The sequence below is a fragment of the Kogia breviceps genome, chromosome 19 (genome assembly GCF_026419965.1).
Source record: "Kogia breviceps isolate mKogBre1 chromosome 19, mKogBre1 haplotype 1, whole genome shotgun sequence".
In the NCBI taxonomy this organism is placed as follows: domain Eukaryota; kingdom Metazoa; phylum Chordata; class Mammalia; order Artiodactyla; family Physeteridae; genus Kogia; species Kogia breviceps.
The window spans coordinates 39,582,451-39,604,568 of NC_081328.1; the positions used below are offsets into that span (position 1 = coordinate 39,582,451).

At 47.5% G+C, this 22,118-nt stretch overlaps 3 protein-coding genes and 1 pseudogene across 8 annotated transcripts; 2 read left to right on the forward strand and 2 right to left on the reverse strand.

Annotated features, from left to right (window-relative positions):
• Positions 1–186: 186 nt before the first annotated feature.
• Positions 187–6,888, reverse strand: PTGES3L (prostaglandin E synthase 3 like). Of its 6 annotated transcripts, none has more exons than XM_059048321.2 (8): positions 5,938–6,888; positions 5,451–5,564; positions 5,271–5,337; positions 5,068–5,166; positions 2,288–2,377; positions 1,114–1,167; positions 581–608; positions 187–394 (listed from the first exon to the last, which is right to left on the reverse strand). In XM_059048321.2, exons 1-8 carry the CDS (start codon positions 5,943–5,945, stop codon positions 387–389), a joined length of 468 nt encoding a protein of 155 aa, XP_058904304.1. In that variant the 5' UTR covers positions 5,946–6,888; the 3' UTR covers positions 187–386. The 6 variants fall into 6 exon arrangements, with proteins under 6 accessions (XP_058904304.1, XP_066876842.1, XP_066876843.1 ...); XM_067020741.1 differs by lacking the exon at positions 581–608 and adding an exon at positions 636–744 and having other exon boundaries at positions 5,938–6,356; XM_067020742.1 differs by lacking the exon at positions 581–608 and adding an exon at positions 636–744 and having other exon boundaries at positions 5,451–5,744; positions 5,938–6,015.
• Positions 3,702–4,268, reverse strand: LOC131746695 (large ribosomal subunit protein eL21-like; annotated as a pseudogene).
• On the forward strand, positions 6,437–14,169 carry RUNDC1 (RUN domain containing 1). The gene is made up of 5 exons (XM_059048253.2): positions 6,437–6,981; positions 9,549–9,707; positions 10,707–10,905; positions 11,373–11,492; positions 11,885–14,169. The coding sequence occupies exons 1-5, from the start codon at positions 6,484–6,486 to the stop codon at positions 12,748–12,750; spliced, it is 1,842 nt and encodes a 613-aa protein (XP_058904236.1). The 5' UTR covers positions 6,437–6,483; the 3' UTR covers positions 12,751–14,169.
• A 3,439-nt stretch (positions 14,170–17,608) lies between these two features.
• On the forward strand, positions 17,609–20,312 carry RPL27 (ribosomal protein L27). The gene is made up of 5 exons (XM_059048328.2): positions 17,609–17,696; positions 17,937–18,019; positions 19,211–19,380; positions 19,999–20,109; positions 20,223–20,312. The coding sequence occupies exons 2-5, from the start codon at positions 17,939–17,941 to the stop codon at positions 20,269–20,271; spliced, it is 411 nt and encodes a 136-aa protein (XP_058904311.1). The 5' UTR covers positions 17,609–17,696; positions 17,937–17,938; the 3' UTR covers positions 20,272–20,312.
• Positions 20,313–22,118: the final 1,806 nt, after the last annotated feature.

The window sequence follows — 22,118 nt, forward strand, 5'->3', positions numbered from 1 at the left end:
CCTGAAGATCCAAGCATGGGGAAGATCCCCAGCTTGGTTATAAGTCTGCTCCCAACATCTTTCTTCTTCCAATCTTGACAGTAAGGGCCAGGATCTCTGACACCCACCTCTCCACTGGAGAGGAGCTATAGACAGGAAGAGGCTTGCCTCTAGGAGGAAGAAGTACAAAAAGGAAAGAGACACTGAACAGTTCCTACAGATTTATTATAATCTATATGCTGCTTGTATGGCTTTTGCTCTTATACATACACACACACAGAAGCTCAAATACTCCAGAAAGCCCTGATGAGTGGCCCAAACACAAAGATTACAGCCAGTTGGTAGGAAGTCAGAAGCCCCACCTGTCTACTCCTCTCCTATCCTGTCATCTGATGCAGCAGCCATAGTCAAGTGCCTAGGAAATAAAAATAAAGCATGAAGGAGGACCCTTAATAAAGAGCTTCTAGGAAAGTTCGGAGATCCCAGAGGGCCCTGGCGCACAGCCAAAGAGCCGAGAAAGACCCAGGCCCTAGCTTGTTAGAGTGACTGGAAGATAGCCACAGCTTCCTCCCCAGCTCTGCTGTCACAGAAAGTTAATTACTTGTTGCGTCCGCACTGTCAGAATCATCCTGGGGGGAAAAAAAAGACAAAAGCACCTGTAGAGGCTGCAAAGAGTGGACATTTATGTTCACAAATGCTGCTCACTCCCTCCAGCTCTCCAGGTTTTCTTTGGTAATTTTCTGAGTCACACAACTTCTTGGGAGCCTAACGCAGAAGGATTTAAATTTTGTATGATAAAAATAAGACACTTGTACTCAGTAAACAGCACTGTGCCATGCATCATTTAATGCCAGAATTTCAGTGAATGCTACTGGTCCTTATAGCTATAAAGATAGTCAACAGGGCCAGGTCTGCCCTAGATTGGAGAAGCAGAAGGGGAGATGGAAGGGACAAGGGTCTTACTGGGGTGTTCTAGAGCATGGAGAAGAACATTTGACCTCCTGTGTCAAATTCAGATTTGGCTAACATGCACTGAGAACCACTATGTGCTAGAGACTGGGACAAGAGCTTTCTAGTATCTTATTTTTAAGGGCTAAAAGGAAAGGGAAAGGTTAAGGAGCAGGCTTTACTTACATCCAGGTCGTCCATTGCAGGGGGAGGTCTCTTGGTGCTGACCTTCTCCAAAAGCTGGTGGGAAGAGAAAAGTAGTCACAAGAGAGAAGAGGGGCAAAGGTAGAGCAACCTGCATATCGACGGACCACAGGAAAATGGTCCCAGGCAAACAACTGGCCCAGCTTTAAAGCCCCTAATACATCACTGGAATGAACTGGAGAAAAGTAAATTGATAACCCCCTTTTAAAAAAAATTTATTTTATATTGTAGTACAGTTGATTAACAATGTTGTGTTAGTTTCAGGTGTACAGCAAAGTGATTCAGTCATACCTATACATGTATCTATTCTTTTTCAAGTTCTTTTCCCATTTAGGTTATTACAGAATATTGAGCAGAGTTCCCTGTGTTATACAGTAGGTCCTTGTTGGTTATCTATTTTAATTATAGCAGTGTGTATATGAAATTGACCCCCTTTTTAAAAGGAAATTTAGGGCTTCCCTGGTGGCGCAGTGGTTGGGAGTCCGCCTGCCAATGCGGGGGACACGGGTTCGTGCCCCGGTCCAGGAGGATCCCACATGCCGCGGAGCGGCTGGGCCCGTGAGCCATGGCCGCTGAGCCTGCGCGTCCGGAGCCTGTGCTCCGCAACAGGGGGGGCCACAGCAGTGAGAGGCCCGCGTACCGCAAAAATAAATAAATAAAAGGAAATTTAGACACACACACCTCCTTATTAATCTGGGTTACTATTAGTGTTTTTGCAACTTGAATAAATAGCTGAAATTTGGAAACCAAATATCGTACAGCACGGTGCGATTTATTGGGGATTGGTGATTTATTTTGTGATGTGAAATTTTATACTGCGTAGTTTGAGCTTCCCATGAAGCTATCTGGCTCAGGAAAAACACACACATACACCAAGAAAACAGAAGAGACAAGAATTACAGAAAAGTAGGAAAAGCTTTTGCCAAGCTTTTTCAGAACAGGCTCTACTCTAAACAGTGAATGAATCTATGTATACAATTTCACTAACAATATTCACTTCTCTCATCCCTACTAAATAAACATTGCACAAAACATAAAGACTATCACAGCATTGAGCAACCTGCCTGGGGAAATCATATCCCTCTGCCTAGCCCCCCAGAGCAATGTGTGCAGAGCGCCACAGAGAATGATTGAGATAGGCAGAAAACGGCATTACCTCTGCGTAATGGTCCACCTGAGCCAACTCCACTTCTTCATCCCCTTCCCAGTCTCTCCAGTTATCAAAATCCACAGACAACCACACTGGCTGCAGGAACAAAGCACAGAGAGTCACAGGCCAGGAAGGCAGCAGCAGAAGTGCATAGATGAGTGTGGGTATGTGTGTGGGAGCATGCCTGGGGAAAAGAGGGTCAATGGGGGTATCATCTTCCCAACAGCACCCCTTTAGTTAACCCCCCTCCACGCTGCCACGTCATCAGCAGCAGCAAAGATTTACCAAGAACTTACTAAGTGCCAAGCACAATGCCAGGCATTGTAGGGGATGGAAAAGCATAGAATCTCTGTCCTCCAGGAGCCAACTGACTAGAAAGATAACTGTATCATAAAGCATCCTGGGAGTCAACCAAGCAGCATTCCCTGGAATCAGGGACAACCCTTTGAGGCCCATATTCCAAGTTCCCACATTTAGACAGGGAAAGAAGTTATTTACTCGTTCATTTGACAGGTATTTATTGAACACATACTGTGGCTGGCACTGGGATTTTTAAAATGTTCACTACACAGTCCCAGCCATCAAGAAGCAAGTAGGGGACTTCCTTGGTGGTGCAGTGGTTAAGAATCCCCCTGCCAGTGCAGGCGACACAGGTTCGAGCCCTGGTCCGGGAAGATCCCACATGCCACGGAGCAGCTAAGCCCGAGTGCCACAACTACTGAAGCCCGTGAGCCTAGAGCCTGTGCTCCGCAACAAGAGAAGCCACTGCAATGAGAAGCCCGCACACCGCAATGAAGAGCAGCCACCGCGCGCCACAACTAGAGAAAGCCCGCACACAGCAATGAAGACCCAATGCAGCCAAAAATAAATAAATTTATTTTTTAAAAAAGAAGCAAGGAGGGAAGGGAAATGTAAATAAATCATTATAATACAGTGTGGAAAGTGTGACGGTGGGTTCTGTAGGGGATATTATAGGAAGCCAGCCTTCTTGGAGTAGCAGGGCCTTGAGGGATGAGCAGGGGTTAGGTGGGCAAAGGTAGTGGTGATGGAGACTTTCCAGGAAGAAGGCATAACTTGAACAAAGGTATTGAGGTGCATAATAGCCTGGTGTGTGGAAGACAGCTGCAAGCAGTTTGCTGTGGCTGGAATGTGACATTTAAGGCAGAGAGTAAAGGGGTGTGAGGCTGCAGAAGGAAAGAACAGCCAAGTCATCAGCTTATATGCCATGCTATGGTGCTTAGACTCTAACCCAAATGGCAGAAGCTACAAGTTCAAATGCCTGAGAGTGTCAGGGAGATAACGAAAAGGAGTGAAGTGAAGTGGAATGCATGCCCCATTTCAAGCTCCAACTCTAGGCATTTGGGAATTTTGACCAGTGTGGCCAGGGTCTCCAGTTTCCAAGAGAAGCTGAGAATCTGGATTTTTAGGTGAAATCTCTACGTTTTTATTTTTTTAATTTTTATTTATGTATTTATTTATTTTTACAATCTAGATCTTTTATTTTCTTTAAAGCTATCATGCCATAAATTCATAGGGAATGGGTTCCAACAGTTCAGGCTCCTTTCCATTGGTTCTCACGAAGTGTGCTTCTCTGGGTGGAGCAGGCTGGTGCTTCAGCTGAACCCAAGTACCTTTCTCTTTGGCTTCCTTCTTTTTCTGATCATTTTCCTTCACACATTTCAGGAAACTATCTCTGCTCTCAGAGTGCTTAATATGCTCAATATGCACATTAATTCTCTTGGCAATAATCTTGCCCTTTAACTTGTTTGTTTACAGCGATGCCAACAGCATGCTGGGTAATGCTGAAGACTTGCAATTTTGCCATGGTAACATTTGTGGGGCATTCCTTTTTGAACAGAGCCCATTCGCTTGATATCTACAATACCACCTTTCTTGTAGATTCGCATGGAAGGAACAACTCCATGTTTTTTAAAAGGCCTAGAGAACATATAGTGGGTGGCCTCCTCTTTCCCTTTGTGTTGGTCATTTTGGTGAGCTACTGGAAAATGGTGGTCCTGGCTGAAAGGTGAAATCTCCACATTTTAAAAAATTTATTTATTTATTTATGGCTGCCTTGGGTCTTTGTTGCTGTGCGCAGGCTTTCTCTAGTTGTGGCAAGCAGGGGCTACTCTTCGTTGCAGTGCATGGGCTCTAGGCTTCAGTAGTTGTGGCACGTGGGCTCCATAGTTGTGGCTCGCAGTCTCTAGAGCTCAGGCTCAGTAGTCGTGGCACACAAGCTTAGTTGCTCCATGGCAAGTGGGATCTTCCAGGACCAGGGCTCCAACCTGTGTCCCCTGCACTGGCAGGTGGATTCTTAACCACTGAGTCATCAGGGATGTCTGAAATCTCACATTTTAAAATGTCAGTAGCCCATCAAAATAATTTTTAACACTTTGAAGACTGCTAAAACAAATTTGAGAGGCAGATCCAGCCAGCATGCAGCCAATTTTCAACTTTTAGGGGAAAAGAAGCCACTGGAGGGTCTTAAGAGGAAAAGTGACAGGGTCAAATGTGTGTTTTAAACAGACCATGCTGCGAGGAATGCAGAGGATGGATTGAGGGTGGTGCTGAAAATATGCAACAAACCTTACCCAGTAATGGATAAGGCCTGAATTAGGAAAAGATTAAATCATGGATTCTATTTAGGAGGTCAAATAGGCAGGACCTGGTGAGTAACTGAATGTTGGTGGGAAAGGAGCCAAGGGTGAGTCCCAGACCTAACTTGCCTACCTGGGTACACAGATAGAGAGCACAGGAGAAAAAGCGGCCACTTCCCACACACCCACCTTGATATCCTCCTTAGTGAGTCGGGGCCAGGCCACCTTCTCCTTCCATTTCCTCACAAAGCAAGTAATGGAGCGGCCAGAGCGCTTATCCTGTGAGTCCTGCCAGATAGAGAGCATCATTCTTAGGGTCTGAGGTTTAGAATGAATCTCCATTTCCCAAGCAGCCTTCCCATCCAGCCCTTACTGCCCCACCCCACCCTTACCTTGCAGTTCACCTTGGCATAGAACTCAATCTCATTATAAAACTCCACTCCATCGGCATTCTTGCAGCTGAGGAGACAATGCAGCTAAGGAGATGAGGAGGCTGAGTGTGGAGGCATTAGGAGAAGGGAAAGGTTCCCAAGAAGCCAGGCCTTGGCAGCAGTGGAGGGGGAGGGGATTACCTGAACACAATGCGGTGGTCTTCGATGAGCACGTGGACATCGGTGCTGTCCTCAACACAAAACTCCATGAACACATACTTGGGCCTGTCGTACCACAGGGTCCGAGCATGCTGCCTGAAGAGGAGTTGAGGTGGGGCTTCATAGGGGTGCGAGAGGGAAGACTGAGGGCATTAGGGAAAGGTTGGGGAAAATACAGGGACGTTTTATGCTACAGCACGGTCAAAGCGGAGCTAAATAAGACAGAAGGGGGTGGAAGGGGGAGTGACGAGACTGGGGTGTGCGGTGAAGATGAACCTGAGGAGAACCGAAAGTGCGAGAGTAGAGACGTAGGGAGTAATGGAGAACATTCAGGTCACACTTCCCCTCACCACCCCAAGGGTACAGAGACCTGGGGTCCGGGGTTCCCATGGGACCTCGCAGAACCTGGAGCTCCCAGAAAACGTGGGGAAAGGAATCTCTAGTGAAAGAGGCGGCCAGAAGTACTTACCGTGCCATGGCGGCTCCCGCTGCCCCGAGGCGTTTGGAATCCGAGGCAAGGGCTGCTATCTTTAGATCCTGGGGACGCCCCCAGCAGCTGCCTCTCCTTACATGGTTGGGGAAAGGGTTTAGAGGAAGGGAGAACGTGGGCTAAGCCAAGGGATCCGCACTCCGAAGAGACTCTGGGAGAGCATAGTCCCTGCAGCCCTTCACATCTTGGGGTCTCCAGAAACACACACGTTAGGAATAGATGACCCGCCCGCCGGGACTAGGTCAAAGATTAGAGTTCGATACACACGGAAGGACTTGTCCCGGCTTCATTCACCTGTTTCTCCAATGCTTAGTACACTCAGTGCCCGACACACAGCAGGCGCTCATTAAAAGAAAAAAAAACCCACTGGCCAGAATTAAATCCCGAGGTAAGGCCGGCCCTAGATGACGTCTGAACTAGGTGACGTCCGGGCCCCGCCCAACCGCTCCTCCAGGTTTCCCAGCCAGAGCACCGTTGCCATGGCAGAAGGGGGCGTGGCTGACGTGCGGCGGCGTTTCCTCAAACATGGCGGCTCTCGAAGCGGCTGCGGAGCCGGTAACGGGGGTGGCGGCTGTTGGACCAAAGGCGAAGGACGAAGAGGAGGAGGAAGAGGAGTCGCTTCCGCCGTGCGAGGCAGTGCGCTGGGCGCCGGTTGGGGCGGTGGCAGAGGCCGGGCCCGGGGCGGCGGCGTTCTCGGAAGAGGCGGCGGCCGAGGAGCCCGGAGCGGCCCCGGGCTCCCCACCGGACTCGCCGGGCCGGACGCTGAGGCGGCTGCGGGCCGAGCGGCGGCGGCTGGATTCGGCGCTGCTCGCGCTGTCCTCGCATTTCGCGCAGGTGCAGTTCCGCCTGCGGCAGGTGGTGCGCGGGGCGCCGGCGGAGCAGCAGCGCCTCCTGAGCGAGCTCGAGGACTTCGCCTTCCGCGGCTGTCCTCACGTCCTGGGTTACGGGAGCCCAGAGGACCTCGCCAGCGATGATGGCGACGGGATGCCGGGGGACCGGCCACGGTTGCGGGGCGAGGACCAGGTGAACAGCTGGGGCCGGGCCCCAAGGGATATGGGAATAGAGGGGTGGATGGGTGGCGATGCTAACGCGGACGGAGGTAGCACTGGTGAGAAGCCGGCTCGTCTAGGTGGGTATGCGTGTCCCAGAAGAGGAGACCAGACAGGTGTTCGGGGCCTGCTGAAAGGCAAGAGGACAGAGAGGCCTGGGAAGCTGATGGTGAGAGATGTTCACCAAAGGTGTGGGAGGAGATGCAGGTGTGATGAGGTGAGAGGCAGAAGAGGGATGAGCGAGGAGAGTATTCAGAGGGCAACAGAGCAGCCAACTGCAATAGTGCTGCTCCCGCGCACCTTGCCGTCGCCTCAAGAACCTAAGCCCTCAGCACATTTGCTGATGGAGTCCTCCGACCCTGGAGATTGAGAAAATTGCTTAGGGAAGAGCAAGTGAATTGAAATCCATGGAAATTTAGATCTACTCCCTGTCCGTGCTTTCCAAGAATCTAGAGAATGTCTCTAATCTTCAGACTCTTGTCTGGGTGAGCGCTTTGGTGAACAGCAAGGTCTCTTAGTAATTGTAAGAAACACAAGTCCTAATTATGTGAATTTCCTAATGCTGGTATTTTAAAACTCCTTCCCCATCCTACTTAATAACTAGGTATTCTAAAGGAAGCCCCTTTGGTAACTGTGACAAGATTCATTCAGTTAGTCAACACTGAATGCTGAGAATTTGTATGACAGCCCCAGGGGATGTTTCCTTACAGTCTTTGAACCTCTGGAAGTGCACAGTTGTAGGTAGCTTGTTGGAAAAGACTCGCTGTTTTTTCTCCACCTTCTTATTTTTTAGGTTACAACCCATATGTGGCTTTCTTCCCACTTAAATTGGTTTTAACCAAGAAGACTTATCAGTAGCAGATATTGACTTGCTTATTTTAATCTGAAATGTTTCCAGTGCAGTCCTGTGTTTACTGTTCCACCCTTCTCTCCATATACCCACAGCTCTTTGCACAAGTCCTCAAATTGCCAGACTTTTAAGGAACAGGTAGGATAGAAAGAATTTCTGTGGTCAGGCCCTGTTCAGGAGTGAGGAGCACCAAAGGTTTGGTGTGGATGTGGTGCCCTTTTGGTTGTCCATTTTTACTTTTAGAAGCAGTGTACAACTTAAAAAAAAAAAAAAACCTGTAGTGCTCAAAACACCTAATAAGCAGCTGTAATCTTGTGTGCATATATTGACACATGAACAGGTGGTGCCAAAGTGGGGACATGTTAGAACCAAACGATTTACTACTTATCAGTTCCAGTTTTTTTGTTTTTTTTAACCAGTATTTTCTCTCGCTTCATACTGGAAATTATTTCTGTTATTTCCTGCCTTGCACCAGAGCTCACTGTTCTCACCTAGTAAACATGTTTGCCCACACTCCAGTAAATCGCATACTCAGTAATTACTACGGCAGGTAACAGCGTTCAGCAGACACACTCATGAAAATGGAATCAGGATCTGTGGCTGGTTTCTTTCTTTTTTGGCTTCATAATGTTGGGATGGGATACAATGAAAACAAAAACAAAGTTTCCCTAGTCCTTTCCCTTTGGGCTGGTTAGACAACTTTTTCCATAAGAGTTCATTATTTGGAACGTGTCCTTCTGGACCTGATTGCGTTCAGTAACATACAGCGAATGTGTACTGAGAGCTTACCCTGTGCCAGACACAGTGCTAGGCCCTGGGGGTAGTCAGGGCCTTTGCCCTTAAGGAGTTCATAGACTTGGGGAGACAGAATCCTAAACAAATCATTATAATGTGACATGAGCTAGAGTAGAAGTGTGTACAAAATACAGAGGAAGTGATTGGTTCTGCCTGGGGAAATCGAGGAAACCTCTTAAACAATAGCTAGGCCACTAAGTAAGGGAGAAGAACAGGGTTCTAAGAAAAAACCCACAACACTGGGAAAGCTTTGGAGAGGCAGTATCCCCTGAGAAAAGGCTTGCTTTCATGTTGAGCAAAGCTAAAGCAAGAGGATTGCTTTTTAAATAGCTAAACAAAAAGTTAATTTGTTGTTTTTCATTTGTTCATATTGTTTCATTTGTTCATATCTTACTTCTGGAGGCCTTGATAAGTACCATTTTAAGATTAAATTTAATATCCTATAGACATCTAGTTTAAAATGCAGCCTTATACCTGTAAATGATTTGCTAGTTTTGCTTTGTTTTGTTTTTGGTTTTGTTTTGCGGTACCCAGGCCTCTCACTTTTGTGGCCTCTCCCGTTGCGGAGCACAGGCTCCGGACGCACAGGCCCAGCAGCCATGGCTCATGGGCCCAGCCACTCCGCGGCATGTGGGATCTTCCCAGACCGGGGCATGAACCCACGTTCCCTGCATCAGCAGGCGGACTCTCAACCACTGCGCCACCAGGGAAGCCCAATTATTCTCATTTTTGAACCTGTCCCATGAATTCTGTATTTCATTCGAGTTACTTGGAAACATTTTATATTTTACTAGTCATTATTGGCCTAAGAGAATTCATATAAAAAAACCGAGAGAATTCATAATGTGCCCTTTTTCTTTTCCTACGAAATCAACCCAAATCTTTTCCCGTCTTAGAGTGAGCAGGAGAAACGGGAACATCTGGAAACCCAGAGGGAGAAGCAGAAGGAACTGATACTGCAGCTCAAAACCCAGCTCGATGACCTGGAGACGTTTGCCTATCAGGAAGGCAGTTACGACTCCCTGCCGCAGTCCGTGGTCTTGGAAAGGCAGCGGGTGAGCAGATCCAGAGGCACCTCCTCCACTGCCTCGGGTTACCTTGTCCCTTCCAGCGTTCACAGGACAGCCTTGTCCAGCTTGCTCACCCTCGGCCTCACTGCTGGCCCATATCAAAGGGAAATTTTGCTGCTACCTGGGACCAGTCTTTATTCACACGTGGAAACACACATGCCAAAGCTTTCTAATGTGATGATTGAGCTCTTTTTTTTTTGGTGGCTATTATTATTAATAATAGTAGTAATACATAATAATAACAGCAATAATTTCTTTCATTTGATCATTGAAACCGTTCTACTTGGGCACTTCATACGATGTAAATTAGTTTTCTCCCCCAGCACCAGTCAGTAAATATTCCAGGAATCCTGACTTCAATGCTCTATTTATTAAAGCAACACCTGGGCAGACAGGTAAATCTGCTAGTCAGAACACAGTCTCCTTTACATGTTTGTCTCTCTGGAGCTGTGATGTGGCTGTTTTTCGGGCAGGGCTGGAGTTATACATTATCCGGTTTTCAAATTGTTCCTCATATTGTCACTAGGATATTTTGACTGTAACGTGCCTGGATGTTTCGTAGAGCTTTTCCTTTAGTTGCCTAGAGTAGTAAGGCAAGAAGGGATGAGAAGGACTAGAAACTAAGGGAAATCAGTATTTATTCTCTTGGAGGCCATGGGGGAAGCTAACTGTGGGGCTTTTGGGATCATCAGCCACTTTGGATCATTCACACTGTTGTTCTCTTGAGTGAAATTTACCTGGCCTAGTAGAAAATTTGCAGTGAGAGGAGCCATTTCTGTCAGAGAGGACCCAGGAGTCCTTGTTGCTATAAGAGAAGTAAAAGGCCTCTATGCCCTCACCTTGATCAGCAGTTGCACCATTTTTCTCACAAATTTGATTTCCATTTAAGGGTAGGAGGGAAGCACACTAGTAAAGATTCTCCTTCTTCCTAATCCTCTCCCTGAAAATTCCAAAGGGTGTGCTCATGGTTTGTAGTCTTGATAGGTGATCATCGATGAGTTAATAAAGAAACTGGACATGAATCTGAATGAGGACCTCAGTTCACTGTCCACTGAGGAGCTTCGGCAGCGTGTGGATGTAGCTGTAGCTCAGATCGTCAACCCAGCCCGAGTGAAAGAACAGCTGGTTGAGCAGCTGAAAACTCAGATCCGAGACCTCGAGATGTTCATCAGCTTCATCCAAGGTCAGAGGAGGGATGGAAAGAGAAGGGTGGCTGGATGTCATCATAATTATGTGTATTCTGAGTACTAACACCTAAAGGTGTCAGTCCTTGATGTATATGTAAGTGGTTTGATCACTCGGCAAGGGAGCCAGCATGGTGGAGTAGAAAGGACATGGATTTTAAAACCAGAGAGTTAAAATCTCAGCCCTGCCCCTTACTGGCTTCATGTCCTTCGTAGACTAATGAGGTTAGGCAGGTTCCTAACCTCTTCAGTCCCACTCTCCTCCTCCATAAAATGATTCATGCTTCCTTCACTCAGCAGGTATTTATTGAGCCAGCTAGTATATGCCAGTCACTGTTCCACATGATGAAATACTATTTGTAAAAGTCATGTCACGTGGTAGGCACTAGTAAATAGTATTTCTCCTTTAAAAATCTGCCAAAAAGAGGCTAAATAAATGTCTCCTCTTTGTAACTTCTTATTGCAGATGAAGTAGGAAGCCCATTACAGACAGGTAGTGGACACTGTGAGTGCAAGGCCAGTGGGAAGACAGGAAACTGCTCCTGCAGAACTGGCAGCAGCAGACCACCTCCAGGAAACAGCAAAAGTAAGTACAACTTCAGAATGCGCAAATCTATAGAGACAGAAAGTAGATTAGGGGTTGCCTAGGCTGGGGGATCGGGGAGAAGTAGGGAGTGGGAAATGCCAACAGTACACGGTTTCTTTGGGGGGATGATGGTTGCCCAACTCTGTGAATATATTAAAAACCACTGAATTATATACTTTTAATGGGTAAGTTGAATGTTATGTGAATCATATCTCAAAATAGTTATTACTAACCAAAAAAAGTAAGCCCAGCGACATCCTAGGTGGCTCTTGGCTTTATGTGGGACCCATGCTGTGGCTCAGAAGCAAGACTGGATCTCAGCTTGTGACTTGCTGACTGTCCCTCTGACGACTGTGGCCTCTCACTGATGAGTCGTTGTGTTTTCTACGCAGCGAAAGCAGAAGACATGAAGACAGTTCGGGAGACGGGGCTGCACCTGATGCGGCGAGTGCTGGCAGTGCTCCAGATCTTTGCTGTTAGCCAGTTCGGTTGCGCCACAGGCCAGATCCCGCAGACTCTGTGGCAGAGGGACCAGGATGACAGGGACTACTCTCCCTTATTGAAAAGGCTGGAGGTGTCAGTAGACAGGGTGAAGCAGCTGGCCTTGAGGCACCAGGCGCACGACCACTTCAGCAGCTCCGCCGGCCTCCAGGACCTCTCTCTGGGAGGCAAGGACGAGCTGACCATGGCTGTGCGGAAGGAGCTGACTGTGGCCGTGAGGGACCTGCTGGCCCATGGACTGTACGCCTCCTCACCGGGGATGAGCCTCGTCATGGCCCCTATTGCCTGTCTGCTGCCGGCCTTCTCCTCGGCCCCCGAGGCCATGCACCCCTGGGAGCTCTTTGTAAAGTACTACCACGCTAAGAACGGCCGTGCTTATGTGGAGTCCCCTGCCCGGAAGCTCTCACAGTCCTTTGCCCTGCCTGTCATGGGAGGCACTGTGGTGACACCCAAGCAGAGCCTGCTGACAGCCATCCATGTGGTGCTGACGGAGCACGGCCCTTTTAAGCGCAGTGCAGACTCGGAGCTGAAGGCCTTGGTGTGCATGGCACTGAATGAGCAGCGTCTCGTGTCCTGGGTGAACCTCATCTGCAAGTCAGGGTCGCTCATCGAGCCCCACTACCAGCCCTGGAGCTACATGGCACACACGGGCTTTGAGAGCGCCCTCAACCTGCTCAGCCGCCTCAGCAGCCTCAAGTTCAGCCTCCCTGTAGACCTGGCTGTGCGCCAGCTCAAGAACATCAAAGATGCCTTTTGATGAGAATGCCTTGGCCCCAGACCAGCATCTTGCTCAGTAAGGATAGATGGTTAGTCTTCTAGGATAAGAGCAAGAATTAGGAGGAGGGGCTAAAGACAACTTCCCTAGCCAGATGATGCAAAGTCTCTCTCCCCCATCAACTTGGCATCTCAGAAAGATATGCTGGAGACCCTCTTGTTAAAAGGTTTTGCTCTGGCGTGTATCCACGGTGCACATGTGAGCACATATACTTGAGCCTGTTGAAAAGAAGTCAGTCATGGCACACACTCATCACGCCATGTCTGATTTGTAGAAAATCCGGTTGCTGTAACCATTCTCTTCACGGTGGTGAGGGACAGCATGAGTGAGTTGTTGGTCCTGGAAAACGTTCAACTTAAGGCTCCTGTCAGTGAAGTTGCGGGCCATCTTCCTTCACTTGAAGCAGGTTTGAGAGAGTCCTAGGTCAATTCAAATTCCTTTTGTGAATACTGATGCCTCTTTCTTCCTGACCCCAAGGTCAAGGGAGGCCATGTGTGTTCCATAGCTGCCTCTAAAACTGGGAGTGGGAATATCTGAGAACAGCATTTGTAAGGGTGTTTACCACAGTTGATTTTTTTTTTTTTTTTTTGGCTGTGCCGAGCAGCTTGCGGGATCTTAGTTCCCCGACCAGGGATTGAACCCCGTGCCCACAGCAGTGAAAGAGCCGAGTCTTAGCCACTGGACTGCCAGGGAATTCCCCACAGTTGATTTTAATATGAGCCTTTTTTCATGTAGAGGTAAGAACTGAAATCTGTCCCTGACCGCATGGTCCTTTCCTCACAGCCCAGACGATGGTCTCTCCGTTTTGGAACTGGTTTACCAGGACAGCCACCATCTGGTACCATGTCCTCTGGCGAGTAACCTTTCCTCTGCACACCTCCCAGCTCCTCAGAAGGAAACGTGTTCAAGGTGTGTTCCATGTGTCCTGGAGGCTGGATGGTGGAGGAGGTCTGACCATGTGATCATACTACAGCGGGGGTGGGAACTGTGGCAGATCACTGGTGACAAAGAAGGGGCTTGGCATTTCCTTGTAAAACTAACTCTAGACTGGTCCTATTGGATCTCTTTTAGCCTTTTTAGTTCATATTTGCCATTCAGCTTGCATCCTGCTCCAGGACTGAGCAAAGATGTGCAAAGTGTATCACCTTCTGGAAAGCCAAGTGGGTTCCCAACACTACTGATTCAGCATCGTTTCATATATTAAATTGCCAGCTGCACTTTGTGTCTGCACTATTATGTAGTGCATTTTAACTTAATTTTTTCAGTAAGATATTATTTAAGATATATTCTTGATAATTCATTAGAATTAGTCCTCCTTCATGTGAAACAGGATAAGTGCAAAATGTTTTGAAAAATGGTATCTGTGGTTGCTAATAAAATCATAGTATTTTGTGTAGCTTCTCTGCAAAGACCTTAGAGACTGCTGGCTTTGGTTTATAAGTCTGGGCATTGTCAACGTATCTGATCCAGATCAGTGTTTCCTTGAGCAATGCCTGGCTCCTGGCCTTTCTGCCTCTTCTCTGCCCCCTGTGCTGGATCAACTCAGCTTTGGTGGTGTTTCCCCCACTACCCCCCTTGAACAAATTCATGAGAAAGTGTCGTTGGCATTATCATCCCATCTTTCCCAGGCCTACAGTCCTATCCCCACAGCAGATCTCACCATACATGCCACTTTAGGAATTGGCGCTTTTAAATTCACTTGTCTGGATACCATTTCGGGTGGGTGATAAGTGCTATAGTCATATGGCATAGCCCTGGATCACCCCTGTATTATCTTTTACCAATCCTCACAAAAACTGGTATTAAGGTTTTTATGCTAATATCATGAGAAGCATTTTGTGTGTGTGCCATCCTAATTTAATTCTCACTACATGTAAGGCAGGACAGTATTATCCGCATTTTATAGCTGAGGAAACCGAACTGCAGAGGTTAAATATTTTGTCCACGTTTACATGTTGGAAGAGCTGGGATTTGAACCCAAGTTGCCTGAATCCAAATCCTATGGTCTTTATACTGTTAAGTTACCTCATTGTATCATGCTGCTTCTAGATATTTTGTTCCTCTCTCTCCTTTATCTACCCCCTCACTTCACCATCACTTTGTGGATGAACAGGTATTTTCCACATGCCTTCCAGAAATTTCAGCTGCCAAAGGACTAGGCTGCAGGGAGATGGGCAGACAGCCATTGCTCTGCCAAGTTCTTCATGAAACTTAAAGACATGTAGAGACAGAGACAAGCCTGCCATCAGGCCAGCAGTCACATACCTGCTAGTCACTAATAACATCTGCATTATAACTGAGGACAGAGGTCTGTGCTTGGCTTGTAGTGAGGCAGACAGGATGAAGGAGGAGAGGAGGGACTGTCAGCCGAGGTCTAAGGCTATGCAAGAACAGAATGAAAGAGAGCCATGGATATGTATCCAGTGAAAGTGCAGGGTCCATTGTATGATCTGCAAGGCATCGTTAAAGATTCCCAAGATGCTCTGCCTTCATTCATTCACTATTGAGCACCCACCAACTGCTTGGGCCAGGCTAGGTGCTCAGAACTTCTCTCTCCCTGCCTTCAAGGAACACAAGGTTTAGCAAAGGAGGTAGCAAGCCAGTTGGAGATTTGAGTAGCTTGTTAAAACACAAATTGCTGGGTTCCATGCCCAGAGTTTTTTATTCAGTAGCTCTGAGAATTTGGATTTCTAACAAGTTCCCATGCCTGTTATGCTGATGCTGCTGGTCTGGGCACCACACTTTGACAACCACTGATCCAAACCAACTGAAATATGTTCTATAGTAAAATTAAGTATGGATTGGATTGCTGAGGGAGCATAGAGAAGGAAGAGATGAATTCTGCCTGGGAGAATTCTAGAGTGGCCTTGAAGGATGGATAGGATTTTGCCCAGCTACAGTGGAGGAGAAGAATAATGAAACATGGAACAGCTTGCGTCAAGACCCTGGCGCTCAGAAGGGTCGGATCTTTTGAGTAGTTGAGCTGGCTGGAACCCAGGTGGTATGTGAAGGGTGTGGAGGAGACAGGAGCTTTTACTGCAAGGAAGATAGAGAGGAAGGGAGTGAGAGTTCAAACTTTGGTACAGAGAGCCAACAAAGGATTTCAGGCAGGTAAGTGGCGGACTTAAGAGTTGTGTTTAGAGAACTTTCTAAAAATAAGATCTATAGCTCATGGCTCCACACCAGACCTGAATTGGAATCTCTTCAGTTGGCAATGCATATTTAATAAGCATCCTAAGCAATTTTTGACCCACCCAAAGTTTTGATGAGGGACTGGAGAAAACAAAGAACTGAAGCTGGATCAGTTAGGGAGCAGGTATAAAAGGATAGAAAAGATTTAAAAGACACGAGGCAAAATTCACAGGATTTAGTTACTAATTTGATTTGGAGAGTTTTAGTGTGTGATAAGAGTTCAAAGCAATGATAAGATTTCAGGGTTTGGTTTTTGTTTTCCAAGAGAGAAACAACAAAAGAGACAGAAGCAGATGAGGCTGAAAGAAGACCATGGAGGTGGAAATGGACAGGGTCGTGTGGTGCAGTGGCAAGAGCAACTTGGGAACGGGGGAACCTTGATCTGCGCCACCAACTCCATGACTTTGCTGCTCTAGAACTTTCATCTTTGAGAGGACAGAGTAGACGATCTCTGAGTTCCTTTCCAACTCTACAATGTCATATTACAAATTAAAACAACATTTTCATTAAATATAGAAATATAAGTACATAATTAGGGTGATAAACTATTGGAATGAAGTCCTGAGGGCTGCAGGGGAAATTGGTCCCTGGAGAGCCTGAAGAAGAGAAATGATGAAACCCTGATTGTTCCCATGTCTTGCCCAAGACCCATCCTATAGATTCGTCAGTGTTCAAATGAGCAAAAACTATAAGATGGTTTCTCTTTCTCTTGAACTCGGAAGACACCTAAGGAGCCATCTAAAAACACTCTTCCAGTAAGTGATGGGAAATAATTCAGTTTGAGAGCCAACTACACCTGGGTTCAAACCCAGATTTGATGATCAGAGCCTTAGGCTCTCTAAATCTCAATTTCCTCATGTCTAAATGGGAGGAAAATACCCAATATGCAGATTCCTGAGAATTAAATAGCAGTTGACTTACCTAAAGTGCCTAGCATCTTGCCTGGCACAGAGTGGGTACTCAATTTGGTGACTGGGTAAACAGTATGGGCTCAGGAGGACTGCTTGAATCTGAGTTCCCAGCTTGATCCCGTACTAGCTGTGGATTTGGGGCAAATTACTTAACCTCCCCAAACCACAGTATCGTCAACTGTGGAATGGAGATAACATTACTTATCTCTTAGTGTCGTTATGAGGATCAAAAGAGATAATACACGTAAATAGATTAACTTGGCCTGACAGGGTACACGTCTGCTAGTATCACCATAATCGTCCTTCATCTCCCTCCTTTATTCTGGTCGGAAATGTCTCTGACATCATTAGACTCTAAATGTTGAGGGCAAGTTCCCTTGTTCGATTGATCTTCGTCTCTTCCTTATGCGTAACTGTACACAGTTGGTACTAATAAATGTCCTATTTTGTTTCTTACTGTTCCAAAGCAAAAAAAGTAAATTTCAAACTGTGCCTCCCCCACCCGCTAGCGCCAGAGAAAGGAACTACAACCAAGGGGGCAGAGGAGCCGCTGCGTCCACGTAAAAGCCTTCCGGGGGAGGCGGAACTCCTTTGCCCTTTCTACTGCTGGAGCTGCTCATAAAGTTTTATTTGAATAAAAAAGCTGCCAGGCCTTCCTTTCCCTTCAAGAGCTTCTTCCGCCCTCAACACAGATTCTGAGCGCCACGCAAGAGGCGGGGAGAAGCCCGAGGGGGCGGGACAGGAAGTGAGGTCACCCTCCCCGGGGTGAAAGGTAAGCGGAAGTGCCCTTTCTTCCTCTGCTGTAGTACTGAGAGGTTGCTGCCGGTGAGTAGCGGCTGGGTTAGGGTATTACAATCCGCCGCCATCCGCGGCTTGGGGGTCGAGTTGCGGGGTGGTACCGGGTGCTTTTCATTCCTCGGTCTCTGACGGCTTCGTAGCGGATCCTGTCTTGCGAGCAGGACCTGCGGGCGGCCTGAGCCGAGACGATAGTGAGCGCCACTGAAGTTTCGGGCCCACAGCCTGAGCTGGCGGGTTCATGAGCGGCCCCTTCTCTTTCTTCTGCAGAAATGGGCAAGTTCATGAAACCCGGGAAGGTGGTGCTGGTCCTGGCCGGTCGCTACTCCGGACGCAAAGCGGTCATCGTGAAGGTACCAACCTTGCGAACCTGTGCCTCTTTGTATCCCGTGAATGGGGCGGTTGGGCAACTTGGAATCCAAGACCTAGTTTGGGGGCATTACCCACTGAGCATTGCGAATGATGCGGGGGGGGGTGAGTGCATGAGAGCTTTTGAGAGAGAAAGACGCAAAATAACAAATGGGAGTTGAATTGGACAGCTAACACCCAACGCGTTCTCTATCAAAGAGGTTTAAAATAATACTAATGGCTGACGTTTATTGAACGCTTGCTTGGTGCCTGGCACTTATAGGTGTCGTCATGTGCAATCCTTGCGGTAACCTTCGGTAACCACAAGGTTACTTTCTGCTGCGAAGGTTTAGAGATGTAAGTTTCACCTGAGGTCAAACAGGTAGTAAGTGCTGCAGCTGGGACTCCGTAAAAAGAGGAGAAATTGTTTCTAGTTAAAATAGTAACTTAGCATAATCTAGCCGTTCACTGTTTGCCTTTTACCTACGTCTTTAGCCTATTATGAGATTTTCCTAAGCTTTGGCCACATACACCACTGCTGTTGACTGTTGGGGACACCGGGGCACCCTTGGTTCCCTTTCCTCTGTCTGCCTGAGGCTGGTTTTGGAGTTAGGCAGCCAGGTTTGGAATCCTGCCTCTAACCGTTCCTAGCAGTGCAATCCTGGAGGAAGTTAAGAGATGTAAAGTCCTGAGAACTAGTGCTTAGCATATAGCGATCACTTCATAATTGTTAACTGTTGTTACATTTTAAATCTCATACCTCCCGGGAACCCTTCCAGATTTTTCCTGGTGGGAAGGATACCACCCTTTTTGCTGTTACTCTTTGGGCATCTAGCATAGCACTTAGAATGTCTGCTTTGTGTGGGTTTTGGGGGATTTTTTTGCGGTACGCGGGCCTCTCACTGTTGTGGCCTCTCCCGTTGCGGAACACAGGCTCCGGACGCGCAGGCTCAGCAGCCATGGCTCACGGGCCCAGCCGCTCCGCAGCTTGTGGGATCCTCCTGGACCGGGCCGTGACCCCGCGTCCCCTGCATCGGCAGGTGGACTCTAAACCACTGTGCCACCAGGGAAGCCCATGTGTGGTTTTTATAATAGTGGGTCTCAGAGGCCTAGGGGTTGAGGGTGTTCTTTCCATACACGCTCTACATCTAGCAAAGGGCCTAAATAGCAATAACATGTAATTGTTGCTCATTCAGAACATTGATGATGGCACCTCAGACCGACCCTACAGCCATGCTCTGGTGGCTGGAATTGATCGCTATCCCCGCAAAGTGACAGCTGCCATGGGCAAGAAGAAAATTGCCAAGAGGTCAAAGATCAAGTCTTTCGTGAAAGTTTATAATTATAATCACCTCATGCCCACAAGGTGAGCATTTCAAGAATGGAAATGAAAGTGACTTTTTCTAACTTTTCCCACTCTCTGCCCTGCTGAATAAGGAGACACCCTTGTGGCCACTCCAGTGGAAGAGACAACATTTTCAATTTGTCATTTGGCCGTGGTTTCCAGTGTTGCCCTTTAATCCATCTTGGAAGTGTTCACTTTCCTGTCATTTTCTGTTGATTTCCCTGACTTGGCAAAGCCGGATTGAAAAACCTCTTCCAAACTTGCTCTTGATCTGTCTGTCCTCACCTGAAAATTCTTTGAAGTGTTGAGTAGAGGTTGTTCCATTTGTTTCCAGCCACAGTAAACACAGGCATAGAATCTGGCCTGCCTTCTTCCACTCTCAAGGATAATAGTTATTATAGGGTAGAGTAGTTGTGGGAAACTGAGAATGAATTGTGAAGTTTTTCAGTGGCTTGAATCTATGTAAATGAGTTTGTTAAAACTGGGCATTTCCAAAGAATATCATCAGGACTTTAGCACAGTTTTGATGATAGCTCCTATAGAGTAGACCTTAACATGCCAATGTCCCAGGAGTGGGGCAGAGGGGTGAAGGCCCTGGCAGCATGTGGGCTGCTCCTACCTTCCTGCCATTGTCCCCAGGTACTCTGTGGATATCCCCTTGGACAAAACTGTTGTCAACAAGGATGTCTTCAGAGACCCTGCTCTCAAACGCAAGGCCCGACGAGAGGCCAAGGTCAAGTTTGAGGAGAGGTAAGTAGGCTTTGGTAGTGAGTGCTGGAGTATGGTTTCACTGTTCTCCATGAAGACAGTTTTGTCTTCTGTGATTCCTCCCCTCATAAGTGTCCTTTCTTCTCCCGCTCTAGATACAAGACCGGCAAGAACAAATGGTTCTTTCAGAAGCTGCGGTTTTAGGTCTGTCTTGTTTCAGTCATTAAAAATAGAAAAAAAAAAAAAAAAAATCCATGCGTCTGCCTGCTTCTTGTTATTAGACTAGGAAAGAACATTCATACCATGAGAGACACTGGGTGGTGGATGAGGGACTGTGGGAATATATAAAATAAAAGGTAAATCTGCCTTTGTGAGACATGGGCTACTTCTGTCCATAGCCTCATAATCCTTTAATGGTCTAGCTGCTCAATGGGTAAAATGTGATATTGAACTGTTTCCCCAAAAGAGCTACTCTGGACATTTTTAGGTGTGGAATTGTTTAAGCATCCCTGGCTTCAACCCATGATATATCTAGAGAACTGTTCCCCCCCACCGCCGCCCCCCCTCATTGTGACAACCAAAGGCCCCTCTGAGTGGACACCATCTTCTTTGGATTAAGAGTCACTAACTTGAGGTGGTTTGTTGAACCAGAGTGCCAGATTTGGTAGGTCAGAATTCAGCATCTTGTCAAGTGATGTTGGTGCTGCTTGGTCGAGGACCACACTGGAGAACTGCTCTAGATGGGGATGGACACCAACAATGAAGGCCTGAGCCCCAGAGCAGCCATTCCTAGTGGGACCAAGGAGAGGACCCCAAATGGTCTGGCTATCAGAGACAGGTAAGAAAGGGTGTGATTCAAGGGGTTTGGGCTGTGGATTGTCACTACTGTGTTACAGGAAAGGCATTTGGCCCTTCTATAGCATTTTACCTCTCATTGGATACTTAACTGTGACTGGTTCTCCAGCCAAGCTGGTACTAAGTCACTAAATGGAACTAGGATTCAAATGGCCCTATTTGCCAAGCTTCACACTTGGGACATTTTCAGCTGGGGTGAGGGATGGCGGCTTGAGAAAGGGGCTCAGTAAGTTACTCTGAGTGGGAGGCCCTGGACTAGGTCAAAATAGAAAACTTGTATCCTGGACTGTTTTTGTTTTTATTGTTTGTTTTTGCGGTATGCGGGCCTCTCACTGTTGTGGCCTCTCCCGCTGCGGAGCACAGGCTCCGGACGCGCAGGCTCAGCGGCCATGGCTCACGAGCCCAGCCGCTCTGCTGCATGTGGGATCTTCCTGGACTGCGGCACAAACCCGTGTCCCCTGCATCGGCAGGCGGATTCTCAACCACTGCGCCACCAGGGAAGCCCTATCCTGCACTGTTTTATGTTTATTCATTGGACTCATCTCACCCTTAAGTGTTTTTTGGTTTGGTTTTTTTTTTGGCTGCATTGGGTCTTCGTTGCTACACGCAGGCTTTTCTCTAATTGTGGTGAGCGGGGGCTACTCTTCGTTGCAGTGCGCGGGCTTCTCACTGCAGTGACTTCTCGTGGCGGAGCACAGGCTCTAGAGCAGAGGCTCAGTAGTTGTGGCACAGGGGCTTAGTTGCTCTGTGGTATGTGGGATCTTCCGTGTCCCCTGGGTTGGCAGGCGGATTCTTAACCACTGCGCCACCAGGGAAGCCCCTCACCCTTAAGTGTTCGATGTCTCCAATAAGTAACTCACAGTCACAAATGGAACTATATTTAAACCCTCTTTTAACTAAAAATTCAAGTTTAAATACTGTTCCAACCAGGTTTGGATACATGCATCACTTCCTAGCAATGTGACTTTGGGCAGGTTTCTACACTTCTGTGCCTCACAAGTTTAGAATCTCGTCGGGAAAATGGAACCAACTTCAAGGGGTTGTTTTGAAGGTTGAGTTAATTCATGAAAAACAGAATTGGTATTGGGTACATAACAGCTCTCAAGTGCTGGCTATTGCTACAGCTTCGTCAACTTGATGGGGCTTTATCTGTCCTGGTTGCATTTCTCATTCAGTTATCAACATCTGCATGTTGT